Here is a 27,060-nt window from a genome sequence, read left to right as displayed (position 1 = left end):
CATTTCACTGTTTTTTATGAATGGTAACTTCATAGAAAATATCAATTTGATTGAATATGAATCAATCAGACTGCTACACTAGTTACTTCCTAGCAAGTCTAATAGAAAAAAACTTATTTGGAGGTAGCTGTTGGTCGATAGGTGTCACCGTTTCTTCCAAAAATCACTGCTGTACTGTATTGTATGTTGCAATAATATTGGGAATTTCACCCTCACAAAGTGCAACTTCAATCCATTTTCTTTTGATATAAAGATTATGTTACCACTTTAATCTGGTTATTTTCTTCAAATATTTAAATATTCTTCCAAATGAATGTGATTTAACTATAAAAAAAACAAATGTTGAAAGACAATCTGTATAAGAATAAAAAAGTAAATGTAATATCACAATGGCTTTTGCTGAACCTTATTCTGAAGACAGAATTCTTGTTACGTTATATTTGTTTATGTAAAAAATATTTTTGATTGGGGGGGTGTAACTAATCTCAAATTGTTTAATTTACTACAATATGTTTTATTTATAAATGGATTATTGCTAATTCAAATTATTTGTTGTTAAATTAGTTATTTAATTTTGAGTGCTATATCCTTATTATTACGTATAGGGAAAGATAATGTTTTTAGTTGGGCAACGGGTCTCCTTGTTGCAGTACACTACAACGTCAATAGATGGTGGTCCAGTCTAACTTTTGCCAGGACGCGATTGTTTTTCTTCAACCCTCCAAAATTTAACAAGACAAGTGCGTTTGTGCAGGTGCCAGTTCCTTCTAGGAATCCATGCCAGCTCTAAATCCATAAATCTGTGTCTTTTGTCATCACATATGCTAATGATCTAAGTGCTAATAACCTATGAAGAGAACACAGGCAAAATAGTTAACCGTGAATGTATTACTTTTATAAAAACATGCTTAAGAAATTAATTTGCATTGATTCATATATGAATAAACGACTGCTTGGGTTTTTTTTTTTTTTTACATTTTTGTACTTTTATGACTGCTTCCTCAGTAAAACAGTATATTGTATCCCAAAAATAACGATTTTTAATGTTTTGATTAATAAAATAAAACTATTCTTGAAGCATTGTGATTTTTCCAAATGTTAGTCATAATTAGACAATATTTAAATACTATTGGCATATATTGAGTATTTTCGAGCATCTTCCAACGTGCTTTGTTCGTGTGCTTTTGTTTTTGTTTTTTTTTCCCTCCAAGGGCGTGTGTTTTTCTTCCTGGCATTTCTCCCAAAAGCCACGCCTCCGTCAGCACTGATTGGCTCTACAGCTTGACACCCGCCTAGATACGCGCTGGTTGGCTGGACCGGATAAGCCCCGCCTATCGCCGAAACGCCCCTTCATCTTTCACTCGAACCGGGAAAGTCACTTGTTCTTCAAACTGGCAAACAAACGCAACTGAGAGCCATTCACGACACACACAAACCAAGACGACTTTGTTCAATTCACTTTTTTTTTTTTTTTTTTAATAAAAAAAAATAAAACATAAGAATCCCTCGCGACTGTATCAAGACACGTTTGTTACTGCGGAGGCGTCGTAATGCGCTCGTAGGGTTCCTTTGGATGGAACAGGTGGCATTCACTTGTAATTAGACGGCACATTCGGGACTGGTCCAACTGCCGGACGAGGAGCCCAGAAAGCAGGCGGACAGTCATGCCGGTGGCCGAGTGCGACGTGTTGCAGTCGGAGGGGCCGGCCGGCAGCGGCGAGACTGACGAGGGCGACCTGGCACCGGCGGCGGCGGCGGCCACGCTGTGCAGCAGCCCCGCCGCCGACATCCTCAAGAACTTCTACCACACCAAGCGGGTCGGCAACTACCTGATCGGGAGGAAGCTTGGCGAGGGCTCCTTCGCCAAAGTGAGGGAGGGTCTGCACGCACTCACCGGGGAAAAGGTACCACAAGCCTCCCTTTATACACCGTTCTTGTAAAACTAAGATTTTGATGAAGAAACTTTGTGGTAAAATTACAAGAAAAAACAAAATCTGACTTGCATCGCTCTTTTAAGCGCACTTTTTTTTCTCTCTTTTTTTTTTTTTTTTTTTTTTAAAGTTAATTCTCATAAGATTTTTCATTCTCATAAGACTTTTTTCCCCCCTAAAAATGACCACTTATGTTATTGCCAGTTTAAAAATCTGCCCCCGCCCCCTTTTTTTTTTTTTGAGTAACTCAAAATGTACATTAATTTTGCAATATTATCATAGCATTTTGAAAAATAAAAAATAAAGAAAAGACTTATTTTTTTCAGTTAAATTAGTTAATATTGCCCTTATTTAAATAATGATTGTCATAATAGTACCATAAGAAGGCTTTATTTTTAAGTCACATATGTGTAAGAAGAGAACAAATCAATGGACCTTATCACTGAACCATTGTGGTCATCTACCAAAATGCATTAAATACACAGTTGTGTAAAGAACCTTTCCGATGCAACTCGTGTCACTGAGCTCACTAAGTAGTGAGTAACTAATGTTTTACTACAAATGACGTAATCGTATTCCGAAAGTAATCCAAAGGTGACATTTTATCATGCAATGATGCAGGTGCGTAGAATTTGACATGTATCTTTTGTCTGCTGTCCCGGCTGATGACCTCACGCCCGCTGACGTTTCTTGTTTTGACAACATTGCGTCTTTCTTCTCGCTCCTTTGTGTGCGCGTGCGTCGCATAACGAGCAGACTCACGGAGGGGCGGGGGGTGAGGATGCTATCGGGGAGTGCCATGACAGCCGTGTGTGTTTGTGATTAATGGACCTCATCAGGATTCTGCTGAAGGCCACTCGGTGACTTGCCTTTGTCTCGGACGCGTGGACACGACTCGTCTGAAGGCCAGTCCTTCGCTTTGTCCTTTTGTGGCCACGCCATCATTCGCCTTTTTCTGTGGAGGAGCGACAATTAAACTATTGTCTGCCATTTTAGAGCATTTTTTCATGACCCACAGAGGATATTATATTCAATGATTATATCGAAACACAAAATCCACCCAATGAAAGAATACACTTGTATCTTTCACCAGAAAAAAATGCAACCGTTTCTCCCAGTGGACTCGCATGCTGTGTTGCTCTCATATTTAAAATGGGGACTTGACGCCATCAACCGGTGGATGTGCATCAGTAAAGTTGTTTCCAAGTGTGAAATTGACAGTGGAGCAGCATCAGACGCTCCCTCCAGCCATTCCCTTTGGGGGGGAACGAAAAAAAATCTAGTACGTGTCAATGGCAGTGAAATTAATCGATTAATCAATAACTAATCTATAATATTGTCCAATTCCTTAGAATTTCCACCTCCCAACAGTAAATATTTCCCCATTGTATAGTTCTCATGATAGCAGACCGATTATCTTGGAGTGGAATCGAAAAGACATTTACAAACATTTGCTTTTACTTTTATTTATTTTTTAATTTTATATTTACAGATTTTTCTTACATGTCATGGACTCAACCAGTAATTAAACAATGTTTAATCCTTTTTTTTTTTTTTTTTAAATCTGATCAAAAAAAAAAAAAAAAGATTAGAGTATTTTAAAAAGATTTAAATTAAATTTGCTACAAAAAGTGGCAATATTCTAAAAGTCATTTTACGAAGAAAAAAAGATGTAATATAACAAATCATTTTTTAAAAGTCTTTAAGACTATTTCTCATATAATTTGCTTATAAAAAATGAAAGTAAAATTTTGCGACAAAAACGTGTTAATATTACGAGAATGTGATTAAATGAATGTGATTTATTTATTTATTTTCCTGCGTGCCTGCATTTTGCGTGGCGTACACGATCGGTCACCGAGGTGTTGGCCTGTCGGATTTGCTACCCTCGTGGCACTTGCATCTCTTTGTCCAGGATGATGCAAACGTTTGCAACCGCGTGGCCAGGGAGGGAGTGAGGCGAAGGGAGGGGTGAGTTGAGGGGAGGGCGGGGGCAGAGGGTTTATTGTCGCTGGCAGGCTGGAAGCATCCCTGGAAAGTGAACATTTAACACCATGCGTGGATGAAAGTGAAGCGGAGGTGGGTTGGGGTCACATGTTTTGGATGTGGTACTATAACCCACTTTCTTGTCTTGTCCCCCGCCCCCCAATTCGACCCGCTTTTTTTTCTGACTGAGGGGAGCCCAGAAAACAAATGACCCCCACCCCCACAGGCCCGCCGGCGAGCTGGGGAGCCCCCACCCACTCACATCAACCCCCCACTTTGGCTCGTACTGTAAACAACTGCCCCCCCACACCAGTGCACATGCGCTCGATTGTAAACAAGCGACATTTAGCGCCGCTTTTGCCACCAGTGAAATACAATAAACACCGCCTTGCACATTAGAAATAAAGAACTTCAAATAATCCACAATAGAAAACAACTAGAAATAATCCACATTATGCATGAGTACTATACATAACCTATAATGGGACTGGCTCGTCTCACCAGTATTGTTCAAGTTATTGTTCAACTGCCATTTTCCACAATAGAAATGAACAACAGCAGCAAGTAAGAATAATCCATGAAGGGAAAAAAAACAAAAACATCCACAACATGTATACTGGTCATGTGCATAGACAAAATTTGGGTTTCATGATTATGTGATATCTCCTCTTGCCACTTACTCTTGATAACTTCCACTTTTCTCAATAAAAATAAACATAATGACTGGAAATAATCCAGAGTTAAAAAAAAGGGAAAAACAAGTTGACAAGGTCACGTTATGTCTAAAATGAATGTGATGGCTCCTCTTGCCAGTTATATTTGCTAAGCACGATTTTGAACAATACAAATATATGCAATGACGACAAAAAATCCACAGAGTACAAAATAAATAAATAAATAAATAAATAAAATCCAGAGTGTCACCAGGCACTGGAACAAATGTACATGTCCTAATGTGATAGCTCCTCTTGCTAGATATTCATGATAACTGCTGTCTGCTACCTTACACAGTAGAAATAATGCAGAAAGTAAAAATAAAATAGATAACTGGCATACATGGGTCACATGCGTGAATGAAATGAGCATGTCATAAAATGAATGTGACAACTAAACTTGCATCTTTGATGAATGCCATCTTGCACTACAGAAATAAACTACAGTACAAATACTATAAACCACAGTTTAAAAAACAAACAAACAACAATAATAAACATCCACAGCACACACTCACAATGCGCATGTACTACAATGAATGTGATGGCTCCTCGACAGTTATTCTTGATATTTACAACATAAAAACAAAAAATAATCCATAAAGTAAAAAAAATGGTATTCAATTAATGCACAATTGAAATAAAGATGAGAAATAATCCACAAAATAATTAAAGTTGCATTACTACAACACTCTCAAAATGTGGAGTGTGAATAAGGCGTGGTACTCCAAATCTATTTGGAGGCGAGCATGTGCGGAAGGACGAAAGGACGAAAGGACAGACGTCTGCCGGCCTACGCGAAGGACAGAACGTCCGCTTGCTGCAGTTATTAACAAGCCGCCGATTAGTCGGCTGCCATCTCCTCCAAATGATTTGCGAGCGACGTCGGTGTTCTTGAACCCGAGTCTAGACAAGGAGGGAAGACGGTGGGCCGAATGTAATGAGGGTCCGGACGGCCAGCGATGATGTCATAAAAGACGTTCCGGACCATAAAAGACGAGAGGACGGGAATTTGGTTTCAACACGTGTGACCCCTCATTCTCTTTAGTGCCAGCTGCAAATGAAAGTCAAGCGAATGTCTCGGGTCATTTGGCCTCCTCTGTGGCTCGCTTTGGTTTTGGGGGGGGGGGTCTTCGTCAGCTGTTGGGCTGCTTCATGCAACTTTGAATTCCACGGCGAGATATGACCACTCCCAAAAGGCACTGGGATGGAAACATGATGATACAGACAACTGTAGCAATACACCAAAGTTTTGATTCAGATCACTATTTCTGACTCACGATAGTTACTTTCATTATAAACAGGACATTTCAAATTTACAGTGCAGAAAATGCGCTAATAGTGACTGCTATATATTTTTTTTAAATTAAAAAAATATTTTGCATTGTTGAACAACATGCACAAGGTGCAGTTGTTTTTGTCCATATGGAATTGCCTTTCCTCACATTCCACACTGACTTTGAGTGTGTGTGGCTTCAAAAGGCGGGGCCTCGCCTGGTGAGTGACGTGAGCGCCAGTAAATGAGCGTGAAGAAGTGGCTCAGGAATAAAAGTAGAAAATTAAAGGGATACTTGACTCATTGAGCCAGTTTCAGCAGTAAAAAGTTAAAATTTTTGTACAATAAATACCTTGAAAATATAATTTTTCGACCTGCTGTCGACTGGTGATGACAACACCTGTGATGAGGAAGTAGGTAACGACCAATCATGGCTAAGTTTACTGACTAAACCCAGAAAACAGGTGAGCCATGATTGGTCGTTACCTACTTCCTCAGCACAGATGATGTCATCATTAGTCGACAGCAAGTAGAAAAATTACCTTTTTAAAAAGTCTTGAATCCGATAAGTCTCAAAATTGACAAAAGTGGTCTAAAAGGGTATTAAATTTGGTGGTTCAAAGGTAGTCTTTAAAAAGGTATTGTGCATGAAAAATGATGAAGTTATCAAATTCATTCTGGATAAAATATTAAAAGGATACTTCACATATTTAGCCCATTATAGCAATAAAAAGTTAATATTTTGTCTATAATTAATTTGATACTTTCATTAAAAACACATTTTGCAACTTGCTGTCGACTGAAAATGACATCACAAGGGCTCAGATAACTGTTAAATGAGAATATCACATTTATTATAGGCAAAACATTGTTTGACTGCCAAAAAATGGCTAAATAAGTAAAGTATCCTTTTAATTTTTCACTGCTGAAAATTGTCAATTAGTCAAGTATCCATTTAAGCTGCCTTTCATTTAATCTCCAAAACCTCCAATTTTTCAGTTGTTCCGGGAGTTTGCGCGCGGATGACTTAACGCTACACCGCTGCGTGGTTTTTGGCTCTTGCCTGGCGAGCTAACGCGTGGTCGCGTCCCGCAGGTGGCGGTGAAGGTGATCGACAAGCGCAAGGCCAAGAAGGACTCGTACGTGACCAAGAACCTGCGTCGCGAGGGCCACATCCAGCAGATGATCCGCCACCCCAACATCACGCAGCTGCTGGACATCCTGGAGACGGAGAACAGCTACTACCTGGTCATGGAGCTCTGCCCCGGCGGCAACCTCATGAACCGCATCTACGACAAGAAGCGGCTGGACGAGCGCCGCACGCAGAAGTACATACGCCAGCTCGTGCTCGCCGTCGAGCACCTGCACCGGGCCGGCGTTGTGCACAGGTACGCCTGACATCATTTTAAAAAATAAATAAAAAAATTGGGTTATCGTTAACCCTGAACTTGAAACTGTAACCCAATCTTGTGTTTTCTCTCTGTGCCGCAGAGACCTGAAGATCGAAAACCTTCTGTTGGACGAGCAAGACAACATCAAGCTCATCGGTAAAAAAAACAAAACAAAAAAAAACATCTCGTTTACGCCATAGAGTGACAAGAAACCCCAAAATTAATAATCCCACCCGTCCTCAGATTTCGGCCTAAGCAACTGCGCCGGCATCCTCGGCTACTCGGACCCCTTCAGCACCCAGTGTGGGAGTCCCGCCTACGCCGCCCCGGAACTGCTCTCCAGGAAGAAGTACGGACCCAAAGTGGACGTCTGGTCCATGTGAGTTTCATCAATGAAAATGAGAGCGAGCCCATAAAAAGAACAAGTGTTTTATAGGGGACGTTAATGAATGAATAATGAGGTCTTTTGTGTCCCAGCGGCGTCAACATGTACGCCATGCTGACGGGGACGCTGCCGTTCACCGTAGAGCCCTTCAGCCTGCGCGCGCTGCACCAGAAGATGGTGGACAAGGAGATGAACCCTCTGCCTCCCTCGCTCTCCACAGGTAGTGACAACTTTCAACTTGTGGTTCTAATACCATTTGAACGGATGAACAGCAGGAAATTGTTGACTGACAAAAAAAATGTATGCAGGTCGTACACTTGTGACGCAATCTGAACATTTGTTTGGTGGCTTGTTCTTATCCTATCTTATATTTTAGTCATCAGAGTGGTGTCACCTTAATGCAACAAACGGGCTTAACCCACTTGCGCAAGTGTCAATTAATAAAAGCTGATGACTCAGAGCCATCTTACGCAACATGGATGCAGACAAGGGCGAAGATGGAACAGAAGACGTGTTCCAATCTGGCTCGTCTGCAGATCCTTAGACGTCCTCAATTATCCTCTAAACCTTCATCCAGACGTCCACATTCAAGGGTATTGACGAGCAGCTGATTGGATCATATTTTTAGCATTAAAAAGTAACAAAGTGGCCTTATGTCTTACATTTGATGGAAGTGGTCTTCAAAAGTCTTACATTTAAGTAGTACTTGTACATAGATCTTAAAATTGAGAAGTCATACCTAAATGTCTTAAATTAGATCAGTGGACTTCCAAGTCTCCCTTCAGGCCTCAGAAAGTCTTAGATTTGACCAAAGTGGTTTTGCAAGGGTCTTAAATGTGGTTGGACTAGTTGTTAAAAGCCTAAGTTTGATTTGATTTGAAGTGGCCTTAAAAAAATACTTTACATTCAATCTAAATGTCCTTAAAGTCTTGAATCTGTTTGAGCAAATTTGAGCAAAGGGATCTAAAAGGGGCTTAAATTTATTCAATGTGGTTTAAAAGGGTCTTACATTTTATTGAAGTGGCCTTTAAAAATGTCTTACAATTAATCTAAATGACCTTAAAAAGTCTTGAATCCGATAAGTCTTAAAATTGACCAAAGTGGTCTAAAAGGGTCTTAAATTTGATGGTTCAAAGTAGTTAAATGTTTTTAATGTTCCTTACTTATATCTACGAGGCAGCTTGTAATATTTGATGTTTCTTTTTCCAGCCGCCATCTGCCTACTCAAGAAGCTCTTGGAGCCCGACCCCAACAAGCGTCCCAACATCCACCAAGTGATGGCCGACTCGTGGCTGCAGCTGGCCAACAGGAACACGGGGGCGCCCTACCTCAACAGGTATGGCCGCCAAAGAGCCCCCTCCCCTCCCTTAGCCTTTTTTTTTTTTTTTTTGCACAGTCCCCTTTTCTGAACTTTGGCTTGTTGAAGGATCCACATCGAGGAGATCAACCACACGGTGCTGCTGCACATGACAGAGAAGATGTCCTACAAGCACAGCGAGGTCCTCAGCGCCGTGCTTACCAACCGCGCCTGCCACACCCTCGCAGTCTACTTCCTGCTCAACAAGAAGATGAAGAGGCTCTCCAAAGAGTACAGGGTATGTCCATTTGCCGGGAACCACAAGAAACTGTGTAAAGCCATCTTGAAAACTTTGATCACTTAACTGGAATATATGAGTCAATTTTAGGATTCTGCTATTTGTCTTAAAAGGGTCATAAATTTGATCAGTGTCTTTAAAAGGGTCTTAAATTTGATGGAATTAGTTGAAGTCTTAAATCCATTCAAAGTCTTAAAATGTGAACAAAATGATTAAAAAAAAATCTTAAATTTAACCAAAATGGTATTAAAAATTCTAAAATGTGATGAAAGAGGCCATAAAATCTTTATTTTTATAGTTGTTCAAAAGTCTTAAATTTGATTGCAGTAGTCTAAGTCTTGAATTTAATTAATGAAACTGACTTAAATCTGACCAAAACGGTCTTCAAGTCTATTTAAACAAAATAATCATATGATCATAGTGGCAGGAAAAAAAAAAGCTTAAATTTGATAGTAAATTATAAACAGTCTCAAAAGGGTCTTTTCTTTTTCCTTTTTAATTATTTGTATTATTTTAAACTTCCTTATGCTAAATGTTTTAAAGTTTGTTGAATGGTTTAAGATTGTTATTGTATGTTCTTTTTAGTAAATTTTGTAACCTATTTTTATTTTTCTTCCTCTGAATGTTAACTGTTTGTTGATGTTTATGTGTTGCCTTTCCTCGTGTAAAGCACATTGAGTTGCCTTGTGTATGAAATGTGCTATCCAAATAAACTTGCCTTGCCTTGCCTTATATCTGACAGAAGTAGTTCTTAAAAATAGTGTAAATTTGATCTACCGGTGTTTGCAAACTACCTTAGAGATTTTTATTTTTTGAAAGTAGCCTTTAAAGGGGTCTTAAATCTGGCTAATTTGCTTTCAGTAAAATGTTAAACTTGAGGAAAAGGGGCTTAAGGGGTCATAAATTTGATGTTTAAAGGTCTTGTGATGAGCGCAAGCCTGAAAAGGGCCTTAAATTGAAGTGGCCTTGAATCGTCTGCGGCCGCTGTCCGTCCTCAGGAGATGCAGTTCCAGGAGAAGAAGAAGGGCGACAAGCCGAAGAACGAGTACTTCCAGACGCAGTGGCGCAAGCATGTGGACAAGCTGACCATCCCGCCCAAGCAAGCGCCCGTCTACTTAGCCGTGAGCAAAGGGCCCACCAAGGAGAAAAAGCACCGCACTGGTGAGCGTCTTTGGTGGCCGCCTTGTCGGCGTTTGTCCCTGTGTTTTTGTGTCTCATCTCCACGCTTGGTGTTCTTTGTCCATGCAGGGTAGGTTGAGACAACATGCATGCTCCCCTTACTTATTTCGTCCATCTGTCCATTGTTTCCCTGTGCATCCATCCAACCACCTTCCCTAACATCTGTTCATACAAGAAGAAGCGTCTCAGACGATACGTCAACATGTTGTAATCCTCAGACGTTCAAGTAGAAACCACTCAATGTCACCAATCCAAAAACATGTATGTCCACCCTCGAAAAGCTTACTAATTTGTGAGAATGTAAACAAAACAATGTGATGTAATACTGAAGCCACATCACCTGCTCATGATGCTCGTATTGCGTCAAGGTCTTAAATTTCAACCTGTGAAAAAGTGTCAACTTTAAACAAAGTGGCCTTAAAGTCTCTTTGATGGTATTGGTCTTAAATTTGATAGAACTGGCTTCCAAAAAGTCTTAAATTTGATGGAAGTGGTCACACAAGGGTCTGAAATGTTCTTAAGAGTCTTAAATTTGATCAAAGTGGTCTAAACTTAATCTTAAACTATGCGAAGCACTTCCAGAGTCCTCAATGAAAAATGCTACATAAAATATACTTCTCTCGGAAATCTTTAAAATACTTCATCAGATAAATGGCATTATATTGAATTCAAGCGGTCTTAAATTCTTCTTAGAATCAGTCGGTCTTAAAATTGATAGGTTGTCTTCAATTTTATGAAACTGGTCTTTAAATCTTTCATTTGATGGAAGAGGTCTTAAATTTGATGGGATCAAATTTACTACTTTAGATGAAATTGGTCCTAGTACACAGTCTTACATTTGAATAAATACAATGAAAGAAAGCGGTCTTAAACTTGATGAAATTGGTCTTAAATAGGGATGTTTAATTCCACTTTTTTCAGACCAATACCAGTATTGGTAGAGTGCTCAACTCTTGAGAAGTCAATAGCAAATACCAATACCACTAGTACAACAAAATTCCTCAAAAAACAGTGAGAGCTACCTTATTCAAAGTCCTATAAAATAGATTATTTCCTTAAAATTGCATCAACTTCATGGCAAATTTATATTCTTGTTTCTAATTTCTAGTTCCGGCGGTCAATACTGGTATCAGCTACTGTCGCGAGTATTGATACCTTAAAATAAGGCTCACATTGGTACTCACCCATCCCTAGCCTTAAATAGTCCTGACTTTTATGACAGTGGTCTTAAATGGTGTAATGTATTTTAAAAAGCCTTACATTTGACGGCATCACTTTTTATGAATTTCAAGTATTCATGAATTTGAAGCAAGGGGTCTGAAAACTGATGGCCGAGTGGACATGCATGTTTTGGATCATATTCTGCATATGTTGGACTCTGCTAACGGTTGGTGTTGCGCAGGTCTGCTACGTGCTATAACTGGTGGCCATCGTAACTCGCCGCTGGCGCCGCCGGGCACGGTGGCATCGTCGTCTATGGAGTACCTGGAGATCCAGCCCCTGTTCTCGTCACACACGCCCCAACAGCGCCGCCGCCTGGCCACCATGCCTCCCGTCAACAACAGCAGCAGCAGCCCCGAGCACAGCGTGCCGGCCCCGCCCGCACCCTCGCCCATCGGCATGCACTCGTTCGGCTCGCTCGCCAAGGCCGAGCGGCTGGACGACGCGCCCGCCTCGCCCTGGTACAAGCTGACCAACGGGACGCTGTCGCCGCCCCGCCACGTCTCCGCCTTCCAGCCCGACTCGTCCTATCTGAAGAAGGCCACCATCCCCAGTCCGCCCGTGCTCATCGTCCACCCGCAGCCCAAGAAGAGCGTCTCCGCCGACTGGGGCGGGGGCTTCTCGTCTGACACCAGCTGCAGCCCTCCCAGCGCGGTGGGGAGCCCGCCGGGCGGCTCGGCCTTCAGCCCGCCCAAGTCGGCCTTCAGCCCACTCAAACCGGCGTCGGCCTTCAGCCCGCCGTCCAATCTCAGCAGTAGCAGCAGCGACCCCGACAGCCCCACGCAGCGTGCCAAGTTCCCCTGCGTGGGGCCGTTCAAGAAGAAGGTGCAACTACAGCCTTTCAGCTTCCGGCCCGAGCAGGTGGTGGAGGAAGTGGTGTCCCCGCCGCCCTACCCCATGCAGACTCTGCTCTGCGCGTCAGGGGCGCTCAAGACCCTCTGTTGATGGGACGAGATTTAAAAAAAAAAAAAACTGAACTGCCTGACTTGAAAACGGATCTCCAAAGTGACATTGGGATCCCTGAGCAATGACTTATGGATCAGTGTTTCTCAACCTTTATTGCACCAAGGCACACCTTTTACATTACAAAAATAGCCCCTATGTGCCACCAAAGAAAAACATCACAAAAAAGTATAAAAAGTATATACATTAGACCATCACCTGTCGCATAACCACAATTCGGCATTTGCAAATTCACGTTTTGTTTCAACATGTACTCTTATTTGCTGAGAAAAAAAACAAAAAAACAAAAAAAAAAAGCGACCAAAAAAAAACGGAAAAAAAAAAACGAGCAAGGGATGGCAATAAAAAATGTTTAGAATTGTGTATGTTTAAAGAGGAAGTCAACCCAAATCTTTTTTTGACAATATGTTCTATGCAGCCCCACTAGTCCAAAAGGTATTCTAGTTAATATTGCGTTAGTGGAATTTGAGTTAGGCAGCAAAATCCAGCAGCTTTTATCCATCTCAGGGGGCGGCCATTTTGCCACTTGCTGTTGACATCACAGTTGCTCGGGTCTCAGGTAACAACCAATCACAGCACAGCTTCAGAAAACAGGTGAGCTCTCATTGGTCGTTGCCTGAGCCCTGAGAAACACAGAAGTCATCTTCAGTCAACAGCAAGTGGCAAAATGGCCGCCCCTGAGATAGATTAAAAAAGGCTGAATTTTGCTTCCTAACTCGTATTCCACAAATGTAATATAAATCTAACTGTCATGTTTAGACTAGTGAGGTCACATATAACATTATTGTCAAGAACTGTGTAAGGTTGACTTCCTCTAACATTTAAACCATAAATAGACACGCTAATGGAAATTTAGCATCAATGTTGCAATAATTCTAAACTTTCAACGAACTGCTACTTTACATACATGGAACAGCAACACATACGGAGAACAAAACATTTACCAAAATGTTCAACTGAGCCCCTTTTTCAGCTAACTTAAATAAGCTAGCATAATGCTAACATGTAATGCCAAATGCAATAAACGTTACGGTAATTCTAAACCTCAGACCAGCTGCCACTTTACACACATGAAGCAGCAACACATACAATAATTCACAACAACACGGCCACGTGTCTTCCAGTAATATGTTCAGGCAACTCTGAATTGGGACTTGCCTGTATCCTCTCCAACCTCCTAATGCTTGAAAATCTGCAATGGCGCAGATGAACCTCAGTACAGTATAATGGGGCTTCACTGTGCTTTTCGCTATACGTCCCTAGCATCAACAGATGAACCCAAATCCGGTATTTGTACATTTTGTACCATTGTGGTTGGGAATCACTGTACCTCGAGGACATTATGTACACAAACGCACACACACTGACTGTATTATACACTGAATGAAGTCATAAGAACAAACTGAGCCGCCGATTGATTCACACCAGCTAAAAGGACCCGCCTCTTCCCCGTCCCCGCTACACTTTGTGTACGCTACGCGTTTTCTGTGACGTCTACGAGTCCGACACACTTCCAGCTCGGAATTCTGTGCGAGTTCTCGCTGCACCGTTTACAGGAAAACCAAAATGGTGTCGCACAACCGCAGTGTTTAACGCCGTTTACCTCACGCTCCGCCGCGTACAAGCACTTTTTTTTTTTTTTTTTTTCCCAATACGAGCTACGTAGGTGCCAAGTGTTGTTTTTATGGAGACGTCGATAATTCAGTCCCGGCTTTTTGTACTTGCTTATGTCTGTAATTTTTCCACTCAGAGTTGATAATAATCTTGCAAACTTGAGTACCAAAGCAACTTGAAGAGTCAATTGGAAGTCACGTCAGCTAAAAACAAACAACCAAACAACAACAACAAAAAAACAAAACAAAACGCTGGTTCGTATCACTTTTGAAGAAAATTTAAAAAAGGAATAGAAAGTCGCCTTATTGTGAAAGTTAACGTTGGTAAAACACAAACTTTTTTTTTTTTTCTTTCTGTGCAATAGTCTTAAATGTTTACTGCGATGACCAATAATGAGTATTTGCCAAGATGGAGAAAAATGTAGATAAGTTGTACTTCCTCCTCCTTCTTGAAGCCATCTTGTAAAAAAATAAAAAAATAAAAAAATTGGGCTTCTTTGGGCTTGGCACTGTTAACCACTCAAAGGAAACGTTGCATGCAATGTTGTGAGTCTGTCAGCCGTCTTTGTACCTTTTGTATTGTTCAAATTGCGTTCATGCCGAGAGCGATGCCGACTCGGAGGAAAACTTTTGTAACATTTTGTAACTTTTGTTGGTTTGTCAAGAGATTTCTATGCTGTATACAATTATTTCAAATATTTATAATTCAACTCCAAACACACTTTGTCATGTCTTTCATTTGTTGTGCTGTATCTTGCTTTGGATTTTGCTTCTGCGTAAAACCATGGGTGAATAATAACCCGCTCCACTGTTAGTCAGTCATGTTCCGATCATGTGATCGGAAATCAGGGCCGATTACATGATTTTCATCTGAAAAAGATCAGATTTTTTTAATTTCAATCTAAAGTCAAGGATAATCTGTTGACTTTATTTGAACCACTGCTGACTACAGCCATATAAAAAGTTATCATGTTGGGATACCCTACATATTAAATTATTTTTTAATTAAGATAAAACAATTTTAACGTGTTCTTCTTTTTTTTTCCCTTCAAAATGCATTGCCGAGGAATTGGATTGAGACTCGTTTTTGACAGACAGCAAAAAAATAAATGACAGTCTTTGGTGCAAAAAAATGTGACCGAGACATCTCGAGAGTGAAAGGGGCTTCCAAGACATTTTGTTCTTCCGCTTAAGCTAGCAAATGAGTTCCACGCTTAGGCGACGTCTAACTTTAGCGCTTTGGTTTCTCACGGTGGACCCGTGGCTGCCGGTAAACATAAAACAACAGACCCTTGCGACAGCTGAAAGACCTCCTGAGGGGTTTCACGCACATTTGGTGACCGCCCCTAAGCCCCCACAGGCTTTGCTGTCATAAACACAAACTGTAGACGTTAATCCACTCAGCTGTGGTCCCCCATAAACCTCTTTGGGTCAACACTGGCCTCACCAGACACACGAAGGTGGGGGTGTCACCCACCAGTCAACAAACACACACCACAAACGACACAAACAGTCAGGGTACTTTTAAGCGGATAACATGCGACAAGGCTCCCGAGCCTTTTGTTTATGTGCTTACTTCGAAAACAAAACCGTCAACCAAATGGGAAGAACAACTTTCAACAAGTTGCACCTTAGCTCGCACACACTTTTTTTTTTTTTTTTAAGACTTTTGGGAATGTTTTGAAGTTAAAAATAAGCTAGTTACACTCGGTCAAAGTCAATAGCGCCGATTCAGAGTTTGAAGATGAGCAGTTCAAGATTTCACTTAGTTGGAAGGGATGCTCCCAACTTAAACCGAAAATCCTACAAATAACCCACAGGCAACTTTCTGGCTTCTTCCTTTTGTGTGTGAGCACTTGTCAAGAAACATACTACACGTTTAATTCTGTACCTAAATTAATTAATGAACGGTGTATTCAAGGATCTTCTCAAAAAGTAGAAGCCAAACCGTCCGTTAGTCACTTCTTAAAAAATGTGCATGGCAGACAGCCTACCAGCAATCCTGCTCGTCCGCGGGGGTGGGGCCGGGTGCGCATGCTCAGCTAAGAACGAGCACGCACGAGGTCGTTACGGCAGATTGATTGACGGAATCGAGAACCAATTGTTAAGATGATCCACCCGGAAGACGGAGAGACAAAAGATCCTTGAATACACCTTTAACTTGATACTTTCATTATTTTTCACGTACAATTAGTACCTTTAAAAACACATTTTGCAACTTGCTGTCCACTGAAAATGACATCACAAGGGCTCAGGTAACCAATCACAGCTCAGCTTGTGAATGTCACATGACCAAACCGAGAAAACAGGTGAGCTGTGATTGGTTAGCTGAGCCCTTGTGATGTCATTTTCAGTCAACAGCAAGTTGCAAAATGTATTTTTAAAGGTACTAATTGTACATTAAAAATAATGAAAACATTAAATTTATTATAAGCAAAATATTAATGTCGACTGCCAAAAATAGCTAAATAAGTAAACTATCCCTTTAACACTAAAAAGATGGGGAAAACTTTTGCATGAATATTTATTTAAAAAATTTTTTTTTACACTTGCATAAAATAGGCTACAAAATCACAGCCAGCTTACGTCAAGTCAAAATGGCGGTCGTGAAAGGACGCTCTCCACTTATTGAAATGCATATACAGTATTGGAATATGATTTGGATAACTTTTGATTTAATGAAATGTCGTTGGACTACTATAACAATCTGTCTGGTTTGTATGGTAGTCACAGGCAAAAGCAATACAATACGCCGTTTGTTTTCACCATGTACTGAAAATGAAGCATGTGCATTGTGAAAATATCAGAAATGCCCGGATGTTCGGAATTGACCATATTTCATATACAGTTGCTCTTGTAATTACCGTATAAAAATGTGCACTTCAAGACAAGATACATGTGAAAACCCACAAGTCGAACATAACATTCGATGGCCAAACGACAGTTGAGCACATATGGGCGTGAATGAAAGGCTTAACAAAGCGCTTGTAGCTACTGGCCCGCGGCTAAGCTAGCGCTATTCTAACCCAAACATACATTTTAGGGGAAGTACGTAGTAACACAAACGTGTATCTTACCAGGTGCCTGTCCGCAATATTGACAGTTTTTGATAACGACGACATGACGGCGAGCGTCCTCCTGCCTGCCGCTTTATTACTTTAAATAAGTTTCACCTGCGACGAATGTGGGATGTTTTGGCCTTCCGCCCTCCTGTAGGTCTGCCATTTTTGTAGTTCTTTGAGTAGCACTTGCCCAACAACCTTGACACTCGCTTGAAACATGTAACTCACGCTCACTCGTTTCAATTAACTTAGATTTATTGTCTCCCCCATTTTATTAGAGTTAGGTTATTAAAACAAAAAAATATTTTCGGCTTTATATTGCTGCTGACATTTTTTTGGATGCATTTGTGTAGAATGTGAAAACGTTTTGATGAATTTTAAACTTGAAGTATGACTTAGTTGAAATATTTCACCCACATGAAGGTCACCTCTGCCAGATGCGGAAGAAGGTCACACCTGTCCAAAATGGTTCCGACGCTCTTTCTGCCTTGGCGGGTGGTAAACACACATGCGCACAGTACACGCTGATGCGTTCAGCCCTCGGTAAGCACATATTGTTTGTCCACACCAGCAGATGTTTGCAAATGACGTCTTTGAGCAGACGGAGAGGACTTAAGCTGATTTGCAATCAATGCGTGTGTACGTCACACACATGCTATTAGACTGCGATTAGTGTAAAGCGACTTGTGGCTAATAGGCAAGGGACACTTTCTTCTTTTCAACAAAAACAAAACGAGAAGCCGCCCAGACGTATGGAAGAAGCTTGGACTTTGATTGCACGATTGATGACAATATTGATCCCTTTTTGATGATGTGAGGTCATTTTGATTGAACACAATAGTCCATGAGTAGGAATGCACGTTTGTCTGTATAAGATCTGGCATTGAGTGGTGACCAATCCACTGTTCATTATCTGCCCTGATACGCGATTGGCTGGCGACTAGTCCAGGGTGTCCTCCACCTCTTGCCCAAACATTTATTCTATTTACTTATTTGATATAAATGAGGGGAGTTTTCAACAATTGGACTATATTATTCATTTAATTATATTCATTTTATTACATACTACTTTACCCACTCATTAACTTTTTCTTCCCTTTAGCACATTTTATTTAAAAAAAAAAATCACCTATTGAACTTAATTATACTTTAGCATTATTTAAAAATGTCAATATTTGATCATTTATTGGCCTCAATTTTAGAATTCTAATAGAATTTTATTCATTGATATTAATTAAATTATTTTTTCTTTTCATGTATTTTTTAAGCTTTTGGGCTTAATTCTAATATTTAATTAGGATTATTTATTTAAATAAAGCTATCGTAATTGGCCTTTATTGTAACATTTTAATTTAACATTTATCATCGATTTAGATTTATTTTACCTGATTTACCCCCATTGTTGAATTTTTTCTTAATTACATGTACCCCCCCCCCAGCCTTTATCACATTCATTTTTATGACATTATCTGTTTTTATGGCTATTTAGTTTTTGTTATTTATTTTATATGTTTTTTATTTTTATATCTTGCTTTCCAAGCAGTGTGTGCCTTCTTTTGATTCTGGTGACTTTTGGGTGTGGCTGTTTTTGTTTTGCACACTGCATGTTGATAACTAGAGCAAAACATCCTTTTTGATTTATTAGTGTGTAGTCAAAACATTTCAATTTGATTTTATTTCACAACTTGCCAAACAGGTGGAACTCCTTGAGATGATTTTTTTTTGTCTGCTTGTCAGAAAAAAAGCAAAATGTCATGAAAGAGACACTGTGAGCCAATCAAGCACCGGTGTCTGTGGCAACAGCTCGAGCCGCCATTGGTCGGCAGAGTCAGGCAGGGGACGACGTGATTGGCTGACGGAGGCTTCATTGCCTCCATGGCAACATCGCGTCCTCATAGGTGGAAACGAGGAGGAGACGCTGCCTCGGCATTATTCACTTAAGGTGGGGGGTCTCTGGAGGGGGGCGCTTTACGGCCGATCTGATTGGTCCGGGCTACAACTGGTGCAATAAAGGCGGCGAGCTGTGCAATGTGTGCATTTGTAATGTGTTATTTGTTACATGTGAGCCGCTAACACACCTTTAATGTCACCTCACGTTTATCCCTGCATGTTAAGGATCACTTCACATTGAAGAACACTTATTTAGGGTCACCTTGGACCTGAAACTGTTATGGTCACATCATAAAATAGTAGAGTAACACATATTTAGGGTCACCTCATGTGTTGGCAAAGCAACACGTTTACTGTTTAGGGTCACCTGACATAACACACTGACCTTTAGTTTGGGAAGGTCAATCTTTAAGAGCCTGTGCTTCCATTGGGTGGCACGAGTGCACGAAAACACGAGCTGCTCAAGCACAAAAACATCTCGGCGTGCTTTGTGTCTTCGTGTTGTTTTCATCCAGGGAGGGGTGGGGACGGAAGGGCGGGGTTTAGTGTGGAGAAAAACACACGCGCGCAAACAGATTAGCCGGCAGCCCCTCCCAAATAGGCAACAGGCGAGGCGACGTAGCACGTGGTGGCCTGTTGCCGTGGCGACCACTCCAAGGATACGGCGTGTTGGTTGGCGGTGTTGCGGGGTGGTCGGGGGGAGGGGGAGGTTGACAGGAGGAAGTCGCTAAGGCACATTACGGGCCAACCGCGTGTCCTCGCATCGTCGCCGGCAAACACCCCGAAAGCAAAAGTCCGGCTGGCACCGCCCGTGGACAAGACCCAAAACCTCGTGGATTATCCGGATCACTGAAAACACTTTGCGCTCAACTGACAACAACAACAACAACAACATAAGTGAGGCGGAGACTTTGGACACATTTGCATCATGTTGCTAACCAAAACAGCAGCATTCAATCTCACAGGTGGCCCAATAGGTCCCAAGCTAAAATATTTGATGAGCCATTGAAGTCTGAAAGACATTTCATTGTGAACATTTTCACGAGACGAGTCCGTGGCGCCAAAAAGAAAAATTAGAAAAAAACTTTAATTGCTAACACAAGTGAACAATGTGCAACAACAGGCACTCAAAAACAGGCCCGTACAAATAAATTCTCGCTCGCTAACACGCCGGCGGAAAAAAAAAAAAAGAAAAAAAAAAGGAAGTCGTCCCGATGGAGACTCGAGCTGCTGACTGGAGCGATTTCTCCTCGAGGAGGAGCGCGCGCTTGACACGCGGTCAGACCTTGTCCTCAGCGGCGCTCTCCAGCTCCTGCACATGCTGCGCCATGGAAACCACCAGGATCTTCATCTTGTATCATCAGGGTAGGAGAAAGTGGACAGGTGGGAAATTAAAAGGAGCGGCCGGAAAGGAAGCCAAAAGACAATTTGGGAGAACAGGAGGTGGATGGAAAATTGGGTTGGGGGTGGAATGAGGGCAAACAATATTAACTTTATGGCCTTAATTAAAAATGAAATATTCTGTGGATAAAAATAGCCAGCTTACTACTTTGGCTCTGTGTCAATGAATAAGCTCACGTGCCAAAATGAAACATTTTCCACGGCCAAATGAGAGAACTTGGGCTAAGCCCCCGTGTAAAGTGGAAATAAAATCTTCATTAGCAAGCAAAACTTGACAGTGACACATTCACCAAATCACAGAATATGAACAAATCCTCTTATTTGACACACGGGCAAGAGGTGATAAGTCAACTAAAAGCTGTTTTTTCACCCAAACAGGACAATGGATCATAAACACATCCACTGGCCACTTCATTAGGTGAAGGTTAAAATGTAAATTCATTCCCTTTCAATGTGTTTCTTATTGTGTCTAATCTTCCCGGCAAGTTGAGCACACGCATGGCAACAACATATTTATCCCGTGTAACAAAGATTCCTGCACATGCTTGTCAGTCTTTTGTTTCTGTGCCGAAGAGTGTGCAACCACAGCGCCCCCATCAGGACAATTAGAGTACTGGTTTCCTGACCAAACAAAGGCCATTAAAAAAAAAGGTAACCACCCTCTGGATGCACAAATTCTAGCTAATTGAGGGGATTGATGGGGGGGACAAAAATTGCAAATATATATAAATAATGTTTCAATTGTATTTTTCTCATTTTTTGGGGAGCATGGTTATTGTAAGGTTAAATGAAAAATTAAAAAACAAAAACATGATAACAGTTTGTGGAGATGAGCTCATATCTGAGCTTACTACAGCTGAGGTGATGTCATCATTAACAAAGATGATGTCATTGGCAATTTTCAGCACAGGTGGAGGAAGACAAAAGAGCTGTGGATGTTTTTTTTTTCTTGCCGTTACCTCATTCAGCATCTGTTCGACTTGGTCTCTGTACTCAAAAGTCAGCGGCTGCTCCTTGGGGCCCTCTGCTGACAACGTCTGGCTCGCCGAGCCCAGCGTGTAACTGCAAATATTACAAAAATATAAAATATTAAGGATTTGCAATTGATGATTTGTTCATAAGTGTGACTGTATGCCCCCTTCAGCTAACATGTTTTATTCAATAAATGTGATGTAAATGCTAAATTAGATATAGGTAGTATATTGTTATATGACAAAATACAATTTTATATAAAAATTGTTGTCACTATGATAAAACATTTTTGTGTGGAGTTTGTGAAATTAAGGCTTTTATGAATATTTTATTTTATTATTATTTTCTCCATTTTTTTTTGAGGGGGGGGGGACATTTTTTAACAGTTTTTATTATTTTATTTACATTTTGTGCTGATAGATAATTATTTGTTGTGTGAGAAAATGTATTGTTTGATCCAAAATCAAGTACTTTTCCAAATGATTAAAAATTCAAAGACATTTTTATTCTTTGTTTTTTGACCTGACATTATTTTACCGTTTAAGGTGTTAAGGTGTTTACTTTTTAATGTTATTGAATTATTGTTTTCACAGTCTTTGTTATTGCATGTCTAATTGTGACTGACAGCACTTTGTATGCAGCGATGGCTGTTTTTAAAGTGCTCTACAAATGAAGTTGAGCACATCCATCACAGAATTCACTTAACATTTATAAGTGTTCCTACCTCATAAAATAATTAGCAAATTGCAATAAAACTATACATATTATCTAACCCAAGACAAGAACAGTTGATCACCACACAGGTCAAAGTCATCCAATTGCAGCAAAAAAAAAACAAAACAAAAAAAACAAAAACAAAAAAAAACAAAAAAAAAAACAACATGTCCTGTAATTATGAGTCCCAAATTTGAGGCAAACTACCTGTCAATGTGGGCTACGTTGATGCAGAAGGTGGATCTCATGTGGTCCAAGTTCTTGGGTGTGGACTTGTAGATCATCCCGAGGACCGTGTGGCATCCCGCACACACCAAATCCGCAATCAGACTGGCAGAAAAAAAGAAGAAGTTTTGTTTTGTTTTTTGGATGAAAATGTTATGTATCAAAAGTACTAGTAGTATTGGTGCACTTTGTGGTACAACAATAAAGCTCCAGTTATTTTGACTCTTCATTAATATACCAAAAATGTGTTGCTAACGAAAAAGAGATGTGATGTAGGATTAGGAAGTATTTTACCAAAGAGAACCTTTCCTGGCTTCATGCAGACGAGTGTCCTTCCCAACCAGCACGTTGTTAGTGACTCCTGCAGACCAAAACAACAACAGAACATAATAGTCAGTTACACTTTTACTGCCCTGGGACTCATTCACCGTCCTGTTTTTATTGGACATTACAAACTGAACAGAAAAGCCAGTTCAAAATGGTTAAGTCAATAAACCAACTTACGTTTGAGGTGAATGTGACTTTGTTCGTGTTGTGTGCCTTCCCACGACATGGAATCTCCGACGGGCAACTTGCACTTGCTGCAGAAGAACACCACTGGACCGTCATCTTCGTCGTCGTCCACCGCACTGAGACGAAACAGTTTCTCCTCGATGATGGTGGAGTCTACGGTAACCGTTTCGAAAGTGTTGTTGCTACTTTTCACGCTGTCAGTGGAATACTTCGCTCGTGTCGCCATTTTTTTTTAGATTTGAATTCTCGCGGCCAGGATGAAATCGGCGAGAGGAGGAAGTGCGATAGTTCACCACCTTGAACTTTCCATTTCGGTTTATTGTGGCTGCCTCACGAAAAACTTTATTTCATCCTCAACGTGTAAAAAAAAAAAAAAACGTACGGAATAATGTCAGTTTACCTAACGCCACTTTTTCAAAAATGTTTTTTTTTATTCCCAATTTTCAAACGGTGCCCTTATCGTAGAGCTCATTATCGCTCCGACAGAAAAACAAATCTGTTTGTTTTTAAGTATGAATTATTCTTAAACAGTATTGTTGTGTACCTAAACTAATGATAACATTTTTTTATCGAAACATTCATTTTGTAATTTAGAATGGGAGCTTTTTTATGCTAAAGGAAAATCCGTCTTGTGATTAAGCGACAACCCGGAAATTTGGAAACCGGATCCGGAAGTGTTTCGTGTCAGCGGCGCGAAAATGGAAAGCAAGACGGCACTGTTGTTGACATTCAAAGATCGCTCGACTTCAGCAGTTTAACTCTTGACATTTTCCCCGATCATGTGTGAAAAGATCCAGAAGGTAAAAAGCTGGCGTGTGGTTTCCAGTAGTTCGCGTACTCATGCCGTGACTTTGTTCAGGTGAACCGCTGGCTGACGGCGGTGTTCGGTGACGAGGCGGTTCCTCAATTCGAAGTGACCGCAAGGACGATGGACGTTTTGGAGCAGCTCGCCCAATTCAGCGAGCTTCGATGCCTACACGCCCGCCTGCTCGCCGAAGACCGAAAACAAAAAGCGGTTGAATACCAAGCTGACGGTGAGGCTAAAGCAAAACTCACGTTTGGCTATTAATTGATAGTTTCGCCTTCATTTATGTCAACCAAGCTCGTAACTAAGTTCGTTTGTATATAATTCATTTCAATACCAAGAAAAACGTTTATAAGTTGGGAGTGTGCCTTCAAGGGGCGTGGCCCAGTGAGTGTCGGTGGCTGTGAGTTGTGGACTACAGCAGCTCCTTGTATTTATTTTGTGCTTGACTGTTTGTCTGGTTCAATTAAAGGGATACTTCACTTATTTAGCCCATTATATAAATAAAAAGTTAATATTTTGTCTATAATTAATTTGATACTTTCATTATTTTTCCCGTACAATTAGTACCTTTAAAAACACATTTTGCAACTTGCTGTCGACTGAAAATGACATCACAAGGGCTCAGGTAACCAATCACAGCTCACCTGTTTTCTAGGTTTGGTCATGTGATGAGCTGTGATTGGTTACCTGAGACCTTGTGATGTCGTTTTCAGTCAACAGCAAGTTGCAAAATGTGTTAATATAAATAATAATAATAGTATAATAATAATAATATAAAAAAATATATAAAATGTATTATAGGCAAAATATTAATGTTTACCTGACAAAAATGGCTAAATCAGTAAACTATCCCTTTAATGTCTGAAAGTGTGATGATTGCACTACCATGATATTGAGAAGACAACCCAGTCACAGTTAGGCGAGATGTTAAATTTGATGAGGTGGCGGTGTTTGTGTTGCTCCAGCTGCCCACCTTCAGGATGTTTTGGTCCAAGGCTTGGGCGTGTCCTTCGCCAGCCTGTCCAAGTCCTGCGTGGACTACTTGTCTTCTCTGATGGACAACGCGGCGGTCCTGCCACTCCGAGACACGTCGCTCTACAGGTACACTACGCAGCTAGTGGCTACGTTAACCCGCCAACACCACCAGCTAATCTGAGCTCCTCCCCCAAATAGAGATCTCCGGACGACGACGGTTGTACTTTCTCGTCGTCAATAATCTCTTATAGCAATGTTTTTGTTCGCACATGCTAGAAAACGTCCCTGCCTCTGGTTGCTACGTTAGCATATTAGCCGCTGAGAAGTAACATGACAGCTGGCGTTTGTGCTGTGCTCCGCAGTTTGATGCCTGCGCTGAACCGGCTGACCGACGAGCTCCTGGACGCAGAGAAGTCTGACATCAAGTTGGACCGAGCGCTCCGCAACCTCAGGAATAAGATGAGTGCCACCCTGGTGCTCGGAGAACAACTGCAAGCGTACGCAAGCTCCTCTGCATGTTCCCAAACAGGGACATGACTTTCTGAGGAAAAAAAATACAGTAGTACTTGTTTTCCTCCTAAGGTTATGAATGAATTTTATGACTTCATTCTGCAACAATAAGCCCAACCTAGAAATGTCCAACTTTATTCCTCAAACATGTAATTTTTTTTGTCTTGTTATATTGCATATTTTTAGAAGAAAGTTTCAATCAAAAATATTTTTAATTTTTTTTATGGAAATCTAGATCAAGATTAGTAGTTTTTTTTTCCCTTTTGAAAATTAGGACACATTTTCCCACAAAAGATATTTTTTTCCCTGTAAAATGTAAAAAAAAAAAAAAAAAAAAAAAGTTAAACTATACACTATTAAAAAATAAATATGCAAGTTTTTCTAAAATTAAGGACTTTGTCCTAAAAAAAATATCTTGAATCTTTTCAATGTTTTAGTGTTATATTTCAACATTTACTTAAAAAAAAACACCACCACACCACACACAGAAGCCCAGAGGTGAAAATTGAGAAGGAATTCATGTGTATAAATCCTGTATTTATATAGTGCATTTTCCTGAGTGAAAACGTTAGACCGTGCCTTTAACTCTTGACATTTTTCCCTGACAAATAAGTGCGCATGTGTTGGGCAGGAACGTGAGCAAAACATGTCAGGCTCAAGAGGTAGAGCGTGCCAAAGCAGAGGAACGTCTGCTCAACATGGACTTTCTCAAGGCCAAGGCCAAAGAGATCCGGAGCAGACGGGAGGCCCAAGAGGTAAGAAAAGTCGCACGAGTAAGCAGTCCAACAAGAACACAAGATATTTTTTAAGATTTTTTTTTTTTAAGCGAGCACTTTGATATTTGTGTGTGTGTTGTGAATGTTAAAAATGATGTGGGGGGAAAAAAAAAAATCTTGTTTGATTTGGTCAGTCTCAGCTGGCTTCCAGGAACATGATGGAGTCGCTCAGCCATCAAGCGTTAGTGCAACTCTCTGAGGTGAGCTCATGCGACAAAACCAAGCTCTGCAAATGGTTCACTTCCTGTTGTGTTCCTCCAAACAGGAAGTGAACACGCTCAAAACACAAATCAAGCCCCTGAAGAAGAAACTGCAGCCATTCATGGACCTCAGCCCGGTTTGTTTGCCTCTGGATTATCATCATTTAAAATGATACGTATGCACAATATGCTCCCGTTTGACTTCCAACTGATTTTTCCTACCACAGAGCCCGTCTCTCGCTCGCGTCAAAATTGAAGAGGCTAAAAGAGAACTGGTAAGAACGTGGCTGTGAGAATTTTTCCACTTGCGAGATTTTGCCTGGTCAATTATTACATATTTTGTGTGTGTTGATTTGAGCTAAAATTTGGGTCAAGTGAAAATGAAAAGTTTCTGCCTTTCTCTTTTTTTGGCGTTTCTAGACAGCGCTCGACTCCCAGATGGAGATGCACGTGGACTTGTAGAGATGCTAAGAAATGAGACCTAAAGGAATGTTATTTACACATATTTCACAAATAAAGTCAAAAATGTCAAGTGTCATGTTTGTCTTTTGTTACAAGTCACTCGGTGCAGCGCTGGACCTCCACTCAAATTGGCTCAGTAACAAATCGGGCACATTCCTACATCCTACTTTATATTTCCAGTACATTGAAAACTAATTTCACTACTGGCGCAAACTGATTTAAAAAACTTGGAAAATTAGAAAAATAGAAACAAAAAAGATTTTCTTCTGCCTAATATATTATAACTATCAAATTGAAAC

The 27,060-nt window shown here is 40.7% G+C and overlaps 3 protein-coding genes across 5 annotated transcripts; 2 read left to right on the top strand and 1 right to left on the bottom strand.

Annotated features, from left to right (window-relative positions):
* The first annotated feature begins 1,386 nt into the window (after nucleotides 1–1,386).
* On the top strand, nucleotides 1,387–14,468 carry hunk (hormonally up-regulated Neu-associated kinase). Of its 2 annotated transcripts, none has more exons than XM_077504710.1 (9): nucleotides 1,387–1,904; nucleotides 7,002–7,294; nucleotides 7,398–7,453; nucleotides 7,541–7,676; nucleotides 7,775–7,902; nucleotides 8,892–9,018; nucleotides 9,109–9,277; nucleotides 10,276–10,438; nucleotides 11,859–14,468. In XM_077504710.1, the coding sequence occupies exons 1-9, from the start codon at nucleotides 1,665–1,667 to the stop codon at nucleotides 12,620–12,622; spliced, it is 2,076 nt and encodes a 691-aa protein (XP_077360836.1). In that variant the 5' UTR covers nucleotides 1,387–1,664; the 3' UTR covers nucleotides 12,623–14,468. The 2 variants fall into 2 exon arrangements, with proteins under 2 accessions (XP_077360836.1, XP_077360837.1); XM_077504711.1 differs by lacking the exon at nucleotides 1,387–1,904 and adding an exon at nucleotides 2,716–2,836.
* A 6,016-nt stretch (nucleotides 14,469–20,484) lies between these two features.
* On the bottom strand, nucleotides 20,485–23,070 carry mis18a (MIS18 kinetochore protein A). Its single transcript, XM_077505847.1, has 5 exons — nucleotides 23,022–23,070; nucleotides 22,812–22,878; nucleotides 22,500–22,622; nucleotides 21,566–21,668; nucleotides 20,485–20,556 (listed from the first exon to the last, which is right to left on the bottom strand). Exons 1-5 carry the CDS (start codon nucleotides 23,068–23,070, stop codon nucleotides 20,485–20,487), a joined length of 414 nt encoding a protein of 137 aa, XP_077361973.1.
* On the top strand, nucleotides 23,045–26,831 carry haus1 (HAUS augmin-like complex, subunit 1). 2 transcript variants are annotated; one of them, XM_077505717.1, is made up of 9 exons: nucleotides 23,045–23,188; nucleotides 23,890–24,064; nucleotides 24,804–24,939; nucleotides 25,176–25,310; nucleotides 25,955–26,078; nucleotides 26,234–26,299; nucleotides 26,365–26,436; nucleotides 26,527–26,574; nucleotides 26,720–26,831. In XM_077505717.1, exons 1-9 carry the CDS (start codon nucleotides 23,069–23,071, stop codon nucleotides 26,759–26,761), a joined length of 918 nt encoding a protein of 305 aa, XP_077361843.1. In that variant the 5' UTR covers nucleotides 23,045–23,068; the 3' UTR covers nucleotides 26,762–26,831. The 2 variants fall into 2 exon arrangements, with proteins under 2 accessions (XP_077361843.1, XP_077361844.1); XM_077505718.1 differs by lacking the exon at nucleotides 23,045–23,188 and adding an exon at nucleotides 23,667–23,830.
* The last annotated feature ends 229 nt before the right edge of the window (nucleotides 26,832–27,060 follow it).

Source organism: Festucalex cinctus, chromosome 18, assembly GCF_051991245.1.
Source record: "Festucalex cinctus isolate MCC-2025b chromosome 18, RoL_Fcin_1.0, whole genome shotgun sequence".
NCBI lineage: Eukaryota > Metazoa > Chordata > Actinopteri > Syngnathiformes > Syngnathidae > Festucalex > Festucalex cinctus.
The sequence above is the reverse complement of the archived record's forward strand: the minus strand, read 5'-3'. Positions and strand labels throughout refer to the sequence as shown.